Here is a 15,703-nt window from a genome sequence, read left to right on the forward strand (position 1 = left end):
GTCAAAAAAAAAAAAAAAAAAAAAAAAGGCAACTGATCTGAAACCTACCAAATCTGCAAAATCTGTTCTGCATTTCATGCATACACAGCTCTACAGAATGTGTAAATACAACCAGCAAACTGTGCTAGGAGGTCACAAGCACTCCACACAGCGTGCACCACAGACACAGTTTGTAAATGTGCTACAGACAGTGTGGGAAATGGGGGCTGGCTCCAGTTCCAACCAAAGGGTAGAGCTAATGCATACCTTTAGGTCTTCTGGAATTCCCGTTCTTTTGCTGTTCATCTTCCTCATTAATGGTGAATAAACCAAGGGGAATTGGCCTTGCACTGGTCTTCTTCAGTCTCTCTTGTCGGATAGCTGTAGCTGATCCAGGCATACCGCGGCTACTTGGTTTTTAATTATTATTATATTAAAAATATATGCTTATGTAATTGCAGCTCCCAGGAAGCTGCTAGTTTCCAAGCTGCCGGTTCATTTGAGCACTTGTAATAGATCCCCTATGGGTAAACAGTGTGCAAACAGCTGACAGATACTACCAGCCACTTGGCAACTGAGGCCCTGCAGTTCCCCCTCACCTAGCAGCAACCCCCCACCTCCCCTCCGCGCCCCCTCCCGCTTACTCCCCCCAGGCAAGTGGCTGGCTGCAGCTCGCTAGCTGGCACACACACACGCTCACACAAGCACGCAGGCGCACTTTCCTTCCGGAAGCGCCCCGGGAAAGGCACGCAGGGTCAGAAGCCTCCTTCCACTGCCTAACCTGTTCAGTCAGATCCCAGCTTCTTCCTGCTGCGGCACCTTTGCCCAGGCTTCCTGCCACCGCACAGTAAGATATTCGGCACACGGCACAGAGGGAAAACCGGGATATGCTGTCCTGTAAACAGTTGCCCTGACAACCCGGACAGGTCCTAATCCGGGAGGGCTGGGAGCAGCTCCGGTCCGCCTGGAAGCGCAGGCAGCTGCGGGATGCTGGTCGGGGGAACTCACCGCAGAGGTCTGGAGCAGGGGGGAGGGGGCCGCCAGCGCTGTGCAGCTCCCTCTTCCTTTCTTCTCCGCCCGCCCGCCAGGCTGCAGCCCCGGAGGACAACTGTCGCCATGCCCGCACAGGCATCAGGGGACTCCCCAGGATGGGGAAGCGGACTCAAGGCAAGAAGTCCTTCTCTTCTTTGGGGGACCCGGTTTTCAATCATGACAATGTTTGCGAGTCCCTGGATGAAGGCATAGCTGGACGCCCATGGCTCATTCTGCACACAGTATCACATCACATCGCAGCTTTCTGGAGGTCCCTATCACCCCAGGCTGGGCCATGAGGATTGACACTGCCACGCACCTGAGACATTCCAGGGAGGACAGGCAGGGGGAGAACCGTGCCTGTTCTCACCAAGACCACAATTTGGAATACCCCTTCTGCAAGTCAAGTTGAAAGGAGAGAAATGAGAAACTACAGTCCACCTACTGGGGGGGGGGATCCATCTCACGGACATGCGGCCAACTCCCCCCAGTTCCCACTGCTCTGGGCGAGTCACTCCCAGCAGTGCTGAGCAATTCTTAACACTTGACCCACTTTTAGTTCTTTTTTGGACTCTTTTCTCCAAAGCATACAATCATGGGATTATTGTTTTCTTCTGAAATGAGCTTTCTCACTTAAGACTCTCCACTTCTAGGCTGCCTGAAATTTATGCTGTGTGTGAAAAAATTAAATTTATAGTAAGTGACACAGACAGATGCCTACTGCCAAATTGGTAGCTTTTGTTGCTTTTGTTTTTGCCTTTTAATCAAAATCAAGTCTGCTTAAAAAGTCCAAAACAATCCTCCCATCCCAGACCACTCTCCTACATTTTCCGACGCGGGGCTCAAAGTCACAAAACCGCAAGAACATGACCTGGGCCCAAACCAAGAGTTGAACGCTTAACCAAATGAGCCACCCAGGAGCCCCAAGCACTCTCTCTACATCCTTTGGATGGAAGGATAACTTCTGACAATTCACTTAACTTCTCTTGGTGCCTTAGCTTTCACTGTAAAATTGGGGTGACATCATTTACCTTACAGGACTGGGGAGAGGATTAAATGAAGCATAGTGGTAGCGGTAAGAAGTGCTTATACATATCACCTGCTTTTACATTTTACACTACATCTGTTGTAAGTACTCCATTTTTGCTTCGTATTTCAGGTGTTTCCAGTTCAACTATCAAGGCTATCGAGCAATAATATTGTCCAGCCCACTGCTGGAGCTGTACTAGATGGTTGGCAAATCCATGCTGGAAAAAAAAACAAAACAGAACACTTCAGAAATCTTTTGCTCAAAGGCTGGGGGATTCAATTAAGAGTTACATGTGTAGATTGGGGAACTGAAGGAAATTTCAGGTATTAAGTTTACTTAAAATCATGTTCACCTCTTTGATGAGTACCTGGAATAAAAGAGAATGGGGTTGAAGAACTGCATAGGTCTGAGAAACCACCTAAATCAACGTTTTACATGCAAGGAAAACCAAGGCGCAGGAGGTGAAGTTCCTTGCCCAGGTCAAACGTTACCCACCGACAAGTCTGTGGTGAAAACATGCTTCTCCTTATGACGAAAATTCGGCCTGCATCGTTTAGGATCTTAGATCCCTCTCGCTAGCTTCTTACAGAGATGGCAAGATGTGGAGAAGGAAGGAAAGGAGGATCCATGCTTCAAACATGCAAGATCTTGTTGTTTAAGAAATAAACAGTAGATACAACCTACTGCCATTAATTCTATTTGGAAATTCTATTTTTGAATTAAAGATGATTTGTTATTTCCTATTTATTTATTTAATCAAAAGATCAGTGAGCATAGTCCAGTATTATACATATTTATGAAAATCTTATCAAATCTAGTTTGTTTCTTCTACTTCCAGAGAATCAGGTTAGTAATTACAATAGCAACACACACACACACACACACACACACACACACACACACACACACACACAGCTGAAACTACCTTTTGGCAGAAGCAGTGAAAAGCTATGTCTCAAGCAAACGACAAATTTCATTCAGAAATGTTTCTTACCCAGATACGGCTAACAGCTTCTGATCATCTCCATGGATCTAACAAAAGTATTACTGAAAGTGGTAAAGCTAAGGAAAAAGGGATCTTTTCCTTCATCTATCATCTTAAAAAAAAAAAAGTTTATTTATTTTGAGAGAGAGTGAGCATGTGTGCAAGTTGGGGAGGGAAAGAGGGAGAGGGAGACAGAGAATCCCAAGCAGGCCCGATGTGGGGCTGGAATTCACACAGTGAGATCACGACCTGAGCTGATGTCTAACCAAACTGAGCCACCCAGAAGCACCCCCCCCCCCGAACCTTCATCTTTCAAATAAAAAATGAAAGGATTGCATTTGAAGTATCTTAGGAAGGAAATGAAACATCTTTCCAAGAGTGGCTTTTAAAAAAGCAAAGTGAAAGCTGAAATTCAAATGACTTCTGCGGAAGATGTATATTCCTTTACTCTCAAGGATGGCCTGGATGGCTTTTTCTCCTCTTTTACAGGAGAAACACAGCAGCAAAGCAAAAGCTTCCTAGCACTTAACTTGTCCAGATAAGATTTCACAAAGGAGCCCTCCCTGAGGTCTGTGGAACAGAGATCACAGAACAGCCCTTCTGGGACACAGAGAACTGAGCCCACCTCTACCACACCTAGCTAATCAACAACTCTCTTCTGTTAACAGCAATGGAATATCCCTCAAATGACAGAGATGGTACTCTTCATGCTCTAGGGTCTCATGGAGAATTTTGATCTGTATCAAAATGTGAAAGTCACCCAAATGGCTGTTTTGAAAGTTATGCCTAAACTATCTACTGGGGAAATGAAAGCCTAATCAAAGGAGGCCATATGTCACCAGCCATCCTACAACCCATGAGGCAGGGTGAGGTCAGGTCAAAGAATCCCAGTATCCAGAACATCTCCAGCTTTGTCAGATAAGTTTTATCTTTGTTAGTCACAACAGCACTGAGAGAGGAGTCATCGCCTGACAGATCAGGAAACTGAGGCTCAGGTTAAAGTCACACAGCTAGTTCGGTCACTGAGCCAGGATTAATTTGTGGGCCATCTGCTCTGAAGCTAAGATGCTTTTGTCCTGCTGCCTTGTAAATCCCGGTTGCAACATCGACTAGCTGTGTCCCAGTCACAGCTGTGACCAGTCACAGGGAAGCAAACAGCCCAAGATCAAATAATCATAATAAAGGATTTTTTTTTTCCTATCCACGAAGTACACATTTAAGACGTAAATACATTTGAGATTAATTTCCTAAATGCTCAAACCCAGGATATAGGTTTTCAGCTTTATTTCATTTTGGGAACACCGGGGCTTAGTCCCTACAGAGGCATGGGGGCTTTTATACTCAGACCCAAAACAAAGGCAGATGTGGAAAGGGGGATGGCCAGACCTGAAAGCAGAAGGAATCCTACTCTGAATTGCTGAACTCTTCCCCAGCACTAATAGGTGTTTTCAATTTGATGTGGCACATGTGTCCGTGAATGTTACCTGCAGGTACAGAATCTCAGATCAGTCCCCACGGGAACTGGGGTATGCAGACTTGCAAGAGTCAATTAGGTTTTGCAACTATCGTTAAAATAACAAATGATGGATTAATGGAGACTCTGTACAAAGTAGGAAGAAATGAGACATTGCCTAGTGAGAGACGGTAGATTTTACAACTAAGCTGGCTTTACTAGAGAAAAATGTTTGCAGTATAATCATAAAATATATTCGCAGTCATATTGAAAATGATACCACTCGTCCGCTATGAATGAAATAGGCCAATAGGTCCTTGAGCGATTGCTGTCCCCACCAATTCCCACCCCCAGCCCCTATTCCTTTAGTACACAATGAATTCATGTCTGTGTGTCCCTCTACCCTGGCTGCCTGGCGCCTCTGGGCTACCTCTAAACATGAGGTAGGGGAACATGAAACAGAGTCAAACTAACTGATCAGTAGGGGAACTCATCCCATGATTGGGACCTGCTTGTCACAATGTGAGATAGGAGAATAACCACATGTAGGCACATGTGTACACACACACACTTCAGGTTTCTGTTCACATTTATCCTTTGTCAGCTTTTATTTTATGTCCATAAGATTGGAAAATAGCACACAGTCCATGAATGAATCCAAAAATATCCTCTTGCAGAGAGAAATCTGCTTAACCAGTGAGAAGCATACCTAGATTTTTCCTTCTAAAAGCCTACTGAGCTTTACAAAAAGATCACTGAAATGGAAAAGAGCCTGAGTTGTACTAATCCAAGGACTGTAGCTGAAAATAGAAAATTACTACTGCTGGATTGAAGGGCCAGTCACTGGTAAATTACAGTTCTATACACATATAAGCTAGTTACTTTCCAGTGGGACCCACAAGTGCCAAAATGCCTTTTCAGAAACATTTTTACATTAAGAGGAGAGGATTAATTCCTCAAAACTACTGGATTTCAGTAATCTTTTAAATATTTAATGCATACTCCCCCGAAAGGTAAGCTGCAACTTACTTCTAGTAGTTTTAGAAATCCACATTTTAATGCAATATTTAAAAAATAAAAGAAAGAAAACCTTCGCAGAGTTTGAAAACACAAAGACAGCACAGGTTGACTCTGAATTCAAATAACCCCTGGGAATAAAAGGTCCCAGCTGGTTCTCTACCATCCCCATTCTTGAAGTTAGGGGGCTCCGTTACGGTTTCCTAGGACGAGGACACTGCCTCATGGCTTCTTTGGCAATAAAGGCCTAACATTCTGCCATCTTGCAGCATTAGACAATTAGCTGTTGGACAAAGAAATACTGCATGAAGACAAGACTGACCCTTTGAAAGGAAAATAAAAAAGGCAGGTTTGCTTTGATCTTCATTTTACCACCTTTTGTTAACAGGCAGTAAGAGAAACAGTAAATACTACTCTAGTAGTCATGTGCCAAAAACCAAGAAGTACCACGTTCCTGCCGTGCCTTTATAACATTTCTATAAATCTTCACCGTGTGGTGAACACTTTGTGGTGCCAGCAGACTCCCATTTTCGCACGTCTGCTCCACCAGAAATAAATTTTAAACCCTGAGGATTCACTTACCTGAATGTAAGGTGTGGATACCAAGCTTTCTTTAAAACTCTTCCCTAAACATTAGGTATCACTAAGTTGTGAATATTACAAAATGCCACATTGAACTTTAACCCAGTAAACACAGGCTAGAATGCCCTTGGGCCTCCGGTTCATTATTCCCATTGATCATACTTAATGTACATTGCATGAACATCTCAATTCCTTGGCAAAAGTTAATATGTGCACACGTCCTCTACTCTAATAGTGACACCCTTATGAGGTTACAAATCCAATTTTACAGATTCAAAATGAGGCAAAAGAAATCAATGGCTGGGTTCAACAGAAGAATCAGACAGATAGCCAGGGCTGTGTTTCTGAAAGTTACCTAACCCATCACTGGTCCATGAGCAGTTATGGGTTTACTTTTATTTTTTTGAACCACACCATTAGAAAGAGAAGAAAACTGAGAAACTGTGGTTCCCTGTCTTGCTTTAGGAGCGGTAAACACACACCAAGGGTGCAAGGTGAGGTGTTCTGGGGGATGGCATCAGAGTGGAGGCAGTAGGCAGATCATATAATGTTCTCCCACCAAGCAGAGGCAAGGGGAGCCATTCAGGGGTGCTGACTGATGCAGTGTGTGACCCAGACTGGCCAGTCTAGTGGAGGACAGGTCAGAAGGGAGGAGGAATGAGATATAAGAAAAACCAGTTCCATAAGGACTTTTTCCACATGAAAGAAGGTGTCTCACATGGTGACTGTGGGGATAGAAGGCAAAGAGGAAAATGAAAACTCACTCATGTTTGTTTGTTTGTTAAAGAGCGTGGAAGGTTTACTTCAGGGGGATGGGCATGAATACTGAGTTCCTGGAAACGTCCAGAACATGGACAAGTGGACAATGAGAAGGAAAGGTGGTTAGTGTTTATATTAAAGACTTAGATGAGAATGAGGGCTTTATATCTGTAGATAAAGTAGAGAGAAAGCCAGAATTAGTTCCAAAATCATCAAAAGCTCAAAATAATGGGCTATAGCTAAAAAGATTCAGTAGTGATAAATATGAACATCTCCTTTGTTAAGTCCAACCACCCAGGTACAGAATGAAAACCCCACCCAAACTTCAGCAGCTGCAAAGAAGGAGGGCCCTTGGACAGCAAGCTCACTACACGTGATCGGTGTGATGAGGCAGTAAAAGTCCTAACAGTATCACAGGTGGTACCAGCAGATGCCCAGCATGCTGAGTAAGGGGAAGAACCTTCTCTATTTTCTGGTCCTCAGACCACATTGTCTGAATTAGATATTTCAGTGAGATCATAAATCAGAACACATTCAGAAGAGAGCAACCTAGGACTATAAGATTCTAGGCCATAACAGGAGAATCATTGGAAAAAAGGTACAATTTCTCTGGAGAAAATAAGCCAAGATCTGGAGAAATAAAATAACTGAATTAAAGCTTAACATGTGGAAGGATGTCTAGTGTTAGTGTAGTTCTGGAAGACAGAACTAGGATCGGTGATTGGAAGTCACCAGAATGTAACAAATTGTGCCTTCCATCACTGAAGATAGTCATGCAGGAACACTGACTGGGATGAGGGTGCTGCATTAATAGACTGGGTCCAGGTTGGATTTTTGGGTCTCTAAGAGTCTCTTCTGATCCCACAACTGGCTCCAAGACCTGATGAAAATGGAAACTCGAGTTATATGCTCAGGGGAAAACAAGCTGGCAGAAAGAAAAAGCCTGAGACTCAGACAGCCCTTCCCCCCGCCGTCACAGTCTGCCTGTGCTTACTTAACACTTCACATGGTTTCGGTTTTTTGTTTTTTTTTTTTTTGTCAGTGGCTCTACAGTTGTATTGTTTTACTCATTCCACTGATGCCCCCCAGAGGTTTTTGACTTAATGCTAAAACATGTAAAGAATGGAAGCTTCACTCAGTCTTCCGGTTACAACAGGACCACACTAATAATTTCTGCACCTGCAGCCTGCAGACTTCCCTCACTGCCGCCTATCAGCAATTTAATGGAAATCTGGGTGAAAAACTCTAGGGAAGATGGGAATAAAAATGAAGAAGATATACGAGTTTTCCCTCAATGATACAATTCACTGAGGATGGATCACTGTGTGGCTCTGTAACTTGAGAGAGGAGATCTAAAGGTTTGTGAGTGAAGAGCATTATTAAAGAATAATAGGCCAATTCAGTTTATTACTTTATGGGCATTTTAAGGGGAGTGATAGCCCTAAGTCTTCAGGCCAGTGAAGAATTGGACCAACCAACAGCAAGGTGTTCAACATTCATTTCAGCCCTTACTGAGGCTTTCCCCCAATCCCATCTTTTGTGGCTTTGCTACTCTTTCTAATTCTTTTTTTAAAATTTTTTTTCAACGTTTTTAATTTATTTTTGGGACAGAGAGAGACAGAGCATGAACGGGGGAGGGGCAGAGAGAGAGGGAGACACAGAATCGGAAACAGGCTCCAGGCTCTGAGCTATCAGCCTAGAGCCCGACGCGGGGCTCGAACTCACGGACCGCGAGATCGTGACCTGGCTGAAGTCGGACGCTTAACCGACTGCGCCACCCAGGCGCCCCTCTAATTCTTCCTGCTAAAATGCCCTAAATTAAAACTGACGTCAATTAAGATTTTTTAAGAGGTTTAATATCCTGTTTTTACCTTAAGAGTTAATTTAAAAGTTTCTCTTAAGAAGTAATTTAAATGTTTTACATAATTCTGGAAGGAAAACTCTGATTTTCTTTCTGAGGGTCCATGTGTCCAGTCAGGGTTTTCCAGAGAAACAGAATCAAAAATACTACTGGACCACTACTGATACTAAATACTACTACTTCTCTGGAGAAAATATAGACATATTTTTTTTTAAATACTTATTTTAAGAAATAATGGCAGCCTGCGATTATAGAGGCTGGCAAGTCCAAAATTCGTAAGGCAGGCCAGCAGGCTGGAAACTCAGGCAGGCTTTCCATGTTATAGCCTTAAGGCAGAAGTCCTTCTCTGGGAAACCTCAGTTTTTGCCCCAAAGGCCTTCAATGGATTGGATTGGGCCTGCTATATTATCAAGGGTAATCTTAAAGTCAACTGACTGCAAATGTTAATTATATGTACAAACTGCGTTCACAGCAATATTCAGACTGGTGTTTGACCCAATAACTGGACACTGTAGCCTAGCTAAATTGACAGATAAAATTAACCATCATGGTCAGTGACCCCACAGAGATTAAGACACTCCATTCCCACGCTGAAATCAACATGCTATAAATGAAAGCATGCCACTCAAAAGTCATATTTTCACTGAATAGGCTGGACATTATTTACTCAAGTCATTTTCCAGTATTGCAATGCTCTGTTAAGATAATACTCATACAATTGGGGTCAGCAGACCTATGAAATCCTCTTACCTTTCACTAATGATCGCTCTTTGAGAATCCAATACAGGTCAGCTTCAAAGCATTATCAAACAAATCGTTTTTACCATTATAACAACTGGTTGCCTCAACATTAAGTGGTTTGGAAAGTACAGATACGTAGATTTAAAAAAAATCCTTCCCTATTGTCATGAAGTAACCTCACTGTCTCAATTAGAAGAAAATATATATAAATATGTGGATGGGGATGGTGTTGATAATACATGTTTCTCATGAGAAGATAAAGTGTATATGAAGGTTTGAGGTACTAAACTTTATTTACACTTACTGGTTAAATAGAACCAACTCTGACAAAAGAGAGAATTATATACAATTCTTCAGCACAGTTCTGAAATCAATCAACAGAAAATCATGGTGGGGAACTTTGAGGTTTGGTCATTTACATTCAGCTAAGGTCCACACTGAAAAGATTAGCATATCCAGTGTAATTGTCAGCAACCAACCAGAACACTGAAAGCCTTCAGCTAAATTATACAGATAGGAGATGAGTATACTTAGGATTAAATGGCAAGCCCAGAAGCTTTCCAAATTTGTAACTCCTAAACAAAAAGATTCCTAATGCATCAGTAATTGCTTTAAAAAAAGATAGGAAGCATTAATTTCCGAGAAATAGATACTACTAGCAATCCAGTACATTTTTTGAGAAATGTCATCCCCTTTTGGTCTTATGTGACCTCGGGCCACTGAGATTTTAGTGGGCACTACACAGAAAGAAAAACATCTCAGACCTCAATTCCAAAACCCCTTTACCTTTCGAATCTCTATTCTAAGCCCTTGCTTAAAACTCCTGTGAATTTTAGATAGATAACTGAGGGAGGACTATAATGACAAAAGGAACCTCTTGGCAAACTTCCTAAAACACCACAAATGGACCATTGTGCCTTTTATCATCAGGCAAAGTGGCCACACTTCCATTGCTAACGGCACTAAAATCAACGATGTATTAAAAAAAAAAAAAAAAAAAAGTTGTTCCAGAGACAAAGTTGTAGAGAAACAGTCACAATCATAATAGAATTCTCTCTACTCTCTCAATTTTTCGGTTGAGATTTTATTACCTGGTTCCTGTTTGCAGACTGGCATGGAGGAAGAGATCAGTCCTGAAACCCTTAATACAAGAAATACCCATGTCCCTTCATAGCCCAGAGCCAGCCTTTATCCAACTCACTAGAAAAAGACCTGGTTCTTGCTGTTTACAAACAAAAGTAGGGAGTTTATAGGACCAAAAGCTGTTTGTTTTAAAACTAATTGCAATACTGCAAGTTGTTCCATGAACAGGTTTCCAAATACGTGCACCTCTAATAGATAACTTATGCACTGTAAAACAAAAAAGGCATCTTTGTGCGTTTCCCAACTGGTCCAGAATGGCTCACCAGTGTCTGGGCTCCCAGTCACCGGATTTAGCAAAATCTTCTTCCATGTGATATTCTGTACTCGTCTCTCCCAAAATCTCCTTGAAGACTTACACTCTATCGTGAGTATACTTTGGGTACAGCTGGACCACCAAGGCTTGAATCTAAGATGTCAAGAAGTGTTCTTCCCTGTGAGGTTCACTGGGTCATAAGATTATGAAGGTTTTCTACTCAAAGGCATTTGCCCTCTCATAGGTCTTCCAGACTAAAGATAGCTCCATCCCCCATTTCTCTATTTTAATGCTTTTTACTGTGGAGCCATTTCTTCTACTTGCATTTTAGTTCCTGATACTCTACCTGCAATTTATGCAATGCCACTTTAAAAGCATATGCATGAACCTTTTTTCTAAAAAATTTATTTTAATGTTTTTATTTATTTTTGAGAGACAGAAGTGGGGAAGGGGCAGAGACAGAGGGAGACACAGAATCCCAAGCAGGCTCCAGGCTCTGAGCTGTCAGCCCAGAGCGCGACAAGGGGCTTGAACTCAGGAACCGTGAGATCATGACCTGAGCTGAAGTCAGACGCTTAACCAACTGAGTCACCCAGGCACCCCTGGATATACCTTTTTATATACACAACAAGAACATCCTCACAGGGATGATAGGAGGTAGGAAGTCACTGTTGCAAAAGAAAGTTCTGGGTATATTTTAGTGATGCGTATTTCTTATTTTTAATAATTTTATTTTCACTGGGGCACCTGGGTGGCTCAGTTGGTTAAGTATCTGACTTCGGCTCAGGTCATGATCTCACAGTACGTGGGCTCCAGCCCCACATCGGGCTCTATGCTGACAGCTCAAAGCCTGGAGTCTGCTTCAGACTCTATGTCTCCCTCTCACTGCCGCTTCCCCACCTGTGAGTGCACTCGCTGTCTTTCTCTCTCCCCCAAAAATAACATTCAAATTGAGTACTTATAAAAATATTTTTACTGAAAAATGATATAAATGGTATATATTTATATATAAATATTATATATGATATAAATATTATACATGAAATGTAAATATTGTATATGATATAAATATTATATATGATATAACTATTATATATGATATACATCTTATACTTACATATAATACAAATATTATATACTTATATATAAATATTATATATAATATATAAATATGTATTTATACTATATCTATTATATCTATTATGTATTATATTATATATTACATTTATATTATATATTATATGCTTATATAAATATTAAATATAAATAAACCTTAATATTTTAAGAGTGGTTTAAAGCATGTTGGTTTAATCAATTACCACAGTGTCTATGTATCATATATAAAATTTAAAGGCATTACTCAGAACATCTAAACCCAGATTCATCTGAGGAAGTGACATTTAAAGATTTATTAAATTTTTAAAAATATAAAAATTGAAATTACAAGTTGAACAAGATATTTTCTTAGGGAGAAAGGTCTGTCTCATATACCCTGGTCCCAACATCCTGTATAGGCACTGGAAATAAGCCTCTGCAACTTGAAGTCTTTTCTAAAATTTAATACATAAGAAACTTAATTTAAAAAAAAAACGGTTTAGGGGAGCTTGGATGGCTCAGTTGGTTAAGTGTCTGAATCTTGATTTCGGCTCAGGTCATGATCTCAGGGTCATGAGCTTGAGCCCTGCATCAGGCTCAGAGCTGAATGTGGAGCCTACTTAAGATTCTTTCTCCCTCTCTCTCTGTCCCGTGTGCATGTTCTCTCTTGCTCTCAAAAACAAAAAAACAAAAAACAAAAACAAAAAAACAAAATAGCTTACTGATCCTTTTTCTAGTTCAACATGCGTACTTTTTGAATTTTTAAAAAGATGTTAATTAAAGCATAGTTGGCATACAATTTTACATTAGTTTCAGGTATACGACATAGTAATGTGATCTATATGCATCATGAAACGCTCACCAGGACAACTGTAGTTACCGTACATACAAGTTCTTATTCACTACATTCCCTATGCTGTACTTTTCATCTCCATGACTTTATTTTGTAACTGGAGGTTCGGGCCTCTTAATCCTCTTAACCTATCTCACCCATCCCCTGCGCAAGTATTTTGTATGAAGAAACCCAAACTATGTACTTCTCACGAAAGCCTTATGGAAGGCTAGTTGTATATGCTTCTAGATTTTCCTTTGTAGAGAAACAGTTAATGAAGTGATAGTGATTTGTTTCAAGTCAAAATAAGTCCGGGAAGTCCATCGTCGTGGAACACGTCCATCTTTATGATTTAAAGTGCAATAATTCTGTGGCAAGTATTTTAGGAAAGAACTTGAAATTTAGAACTATGATGCAGTAATAAGAAACACTTTTGAATACCACAGAAATGAAAAAAAGTCAAGAGAGGCTGGCATGGGTTTTAACTCAATCACAACTTAATCTTAGCGAGTCACAGGGTTATGTGAGGCGACCTTCTACTGCAACATTTTTTGTGCAACACTTTGACAGGTGAAAAGCACCATCCAATGTGCCTGGATGATGCTTACTATATCTGATGGCAATGTGATCACACGGCTGCAATTAGGTCTGAATCAGCATTACATTCGGGTTCTCTCATTGAGACTTTATAATTGTAAGCAAAAATTTGCTTAAGGGAAAAATTTAGCAAGCCAGGGTAAGTCCATATTTTCCCGGTGATGCAATACCAATCCCTAACAACCGTGACCACAATAATTACAACAACACTTCATGCTGTGTCAGGCACTGTTATAAGTACTTTACATGTACCAACTCATTTAATCCTCGTCATAGCCCTATGAAGGCATTACCAGTATCCCGGTTTTAAAAAAGAAGAAATCGAGGAAGAGCATGGCCAAATGACTTGCTTTAAATCCCTCAAGTAGCCACAGAGCTGAGAATGGAACTCAGACAGCAGGCCTGAGTCCTAGCACAAAGTCATAGTTTAACATTATCACTACACTAGGTAGTCAGCTTTGGGCGCAAGATCAAATGACTTCACACACGCTTAGCTTCAGTATAATCTTGAAGGGGCAAAGGGGAAATCAAAGACACTCTTTTCCTTAGAGATCAGTCTTACTCAGTATCCCCCACTGCCCTTTTCATTGTGGCCCCGGTTTTTATAGCTATGCAGACACCAATTGCAAGGGGGAGGGGAAAAAAAAAGAAAGAAAGAAAATCAGTTCTGTCAAAGGTAAGCCCTCACTGAAAAAGCTTTAAATCACAACTGATGGCACCATAAACATGAAACACACACGTAAATCGTGCTCAGACGTGCCTCTGGAGGTTCTGACAAGTAGAACCAGAGATCATAATTTGATGTGATGTTCGAAACCGTAAGTGTGGGGGTGCCTGGGTGGCTCAGTCGGAAAAGGGTCGAACTTCAGCTCAGGTCATGATCTCGAGGTTCGTGAGTTCAAGCCCCGCATCGGGCTCTGTGCTGACATCTCAGAGCCTGAAGCCTGCTTCTGATTCTGTGCCTCCCTCTCTGTCCTTCCCCTGCTCATACTCTCTCTCTCAAAAATAAAATAAAAACATTAAAAAAAAAAGTAAGTATGGGTAACATTGTTAAGAAAAAGTACAACGTGAAAAGAGCAGAGGTTACCAGACCCAGCCTTATGTCAAGTAACAACTGATGAGGAGAATGAAGAGAGGTGAAGTAAAGAAAGATTAACCCAAAAGGTATTAGCATAGGTTGTGCTGCAGGATGGAAGGCAAGAACATCAAGGAGAAGGACATTCTTGTGTTAAGTATTTACAGGCAGACAGAAGAAACGAGTGGTTTCCAGAGCCAAGGAGATGATGATCAGATTTTCACTAGGAAAATCTCTGGGAAAAGTATGTAATTTGCTACAAAAAACTTTATCTACCTGAAGTTGACCTTCTTGTTTTGAGGGAAAGGAGGAAGAAGGTGGCAGAAGTGGGGGGGGGGGGAGGGAAAGAAAGAAGTTCATTACCTAACTTTCCATCTAACTGCACACATTCATACATAAAAGTGCATCAATACATACATGAGTGTGCACATTATTTTACTATTCAAGCGTACTCCTACTCATATTCACATCTACATTTCCTTCACAAAATTCCCGGAGCAAAATAAGAGATAAACAAAATAAATTCACTGGCTTGAGGGTAACAGCTGTTATGATTTCCAGGTGGTTTCCATAAGCAAGGTACACTTGACACCTCCAAATGAAATCTACTATCGTCAAATCTAAGAGCTTTAAGTAGGAAATAGATCGAAAGTAGTCCTCAGCCTTGAATGCACATTGGAATCACTGGGGGAGTTTTAGAAGGTACTGCCACCTGGCTCCCACCCCTAGAGGTTCTCGGATAATTGTCTAAGGTGTAGCAGGGGCAGAGTGAGATTTAAGAGGTCCCTGGGTGATTTTAACTCACCGTCAAGACTGAGAACCAATGATGCTGCAGCACAGGAGCTCAATCATTTCAGTAATATAACCTTAGGCCCCAAGAATGGCCTATACTTAAATGAACTGACCAGCACTGCAGATAAGGGGGCCATCATACTAATTTAGAGCATCAACCCTGAATAGGAAAACAATCCAGCTGGAATGCAGGAGGCAGGGAACTAGGTCCTGTTTGGTGTGTTAGGTCAGGGCTTCTGAGAACCAAAAGCCTGGATTAAAACCTTGACAGGCTGCCATGCGTTTTTGTTACAGCCTGTTATTATGCAAGTTACTGCCACCCAAGCAGGCCTTGTGTTGGAAAGTGGGGACACTGAAAGAAGAGGGTCTTTTCTGGAGTTTCACCTTGGAATTTAAACCTATTCTAGAATATAGCTATTTCCTACTGTCACCATAGTATCAGGGATACAAGGTTTATATGTGGAAGGTTATCCCATA

At 41.4% G+C, this 15,703-nt stretch overlaps 1 protein-coding gene and 1 long non-coding RNA gene across 8 annotated transcripts in view; one reads left to right on the top strand and one right to left on the bottom strand.

Annotated features, from left to right (window-relative positions):
- Positions 1-15,703, bottom strand: part of MAP7 (microtubule associated protein 7) — a 176,157-nt gene that overhangs the window by 151,876 nt on the left and 8,578 nt on the right. For 5 of the 7 annotated variants that reach the window (XM_030316428.2, XM_030316427.2, XM_030316423.2 and 2 more), the window contains exon 1: positions 247-459. The exons of the other annotated variants lie outside the window; for them this stretch is intronic. In XM_030316428.2, the coding sequence (XP_030172288.1) occupies positions 247-379 (133 nt within the window). In that variant the 5' untranslated portion in view covers positions 380-459. Of the gene's footprint in view, positions 1-246; positions 460-15,703 lie in introns of those variants that run through there. 7 annotated transcript variants of the gene reach the window in all.
- LOC115514438 lies at positions 567-1,721 on the top strand. The gene is made up of 2 exons (XR_003968972.2): positions 567-826; positions 1,068-1,721. It is a non-coding gene; the product is annotated as an uncharacterized LOC115514438 (long non-coding RNA).

The sequence above is a fragment of the Lynx canadensis genome, chromosome B2 (assembly GCF_007474595.2).
Source record: "Lynx canadensis isolate LIC74 chromosome B2, mLynCan4.pri.v2, whole genome shotgun sequence".
NCBI lineage: Eukaryota > Metazoa > Chordata > Mammalia > Carnivora > Felidae > Lynx > Lynx canadensis.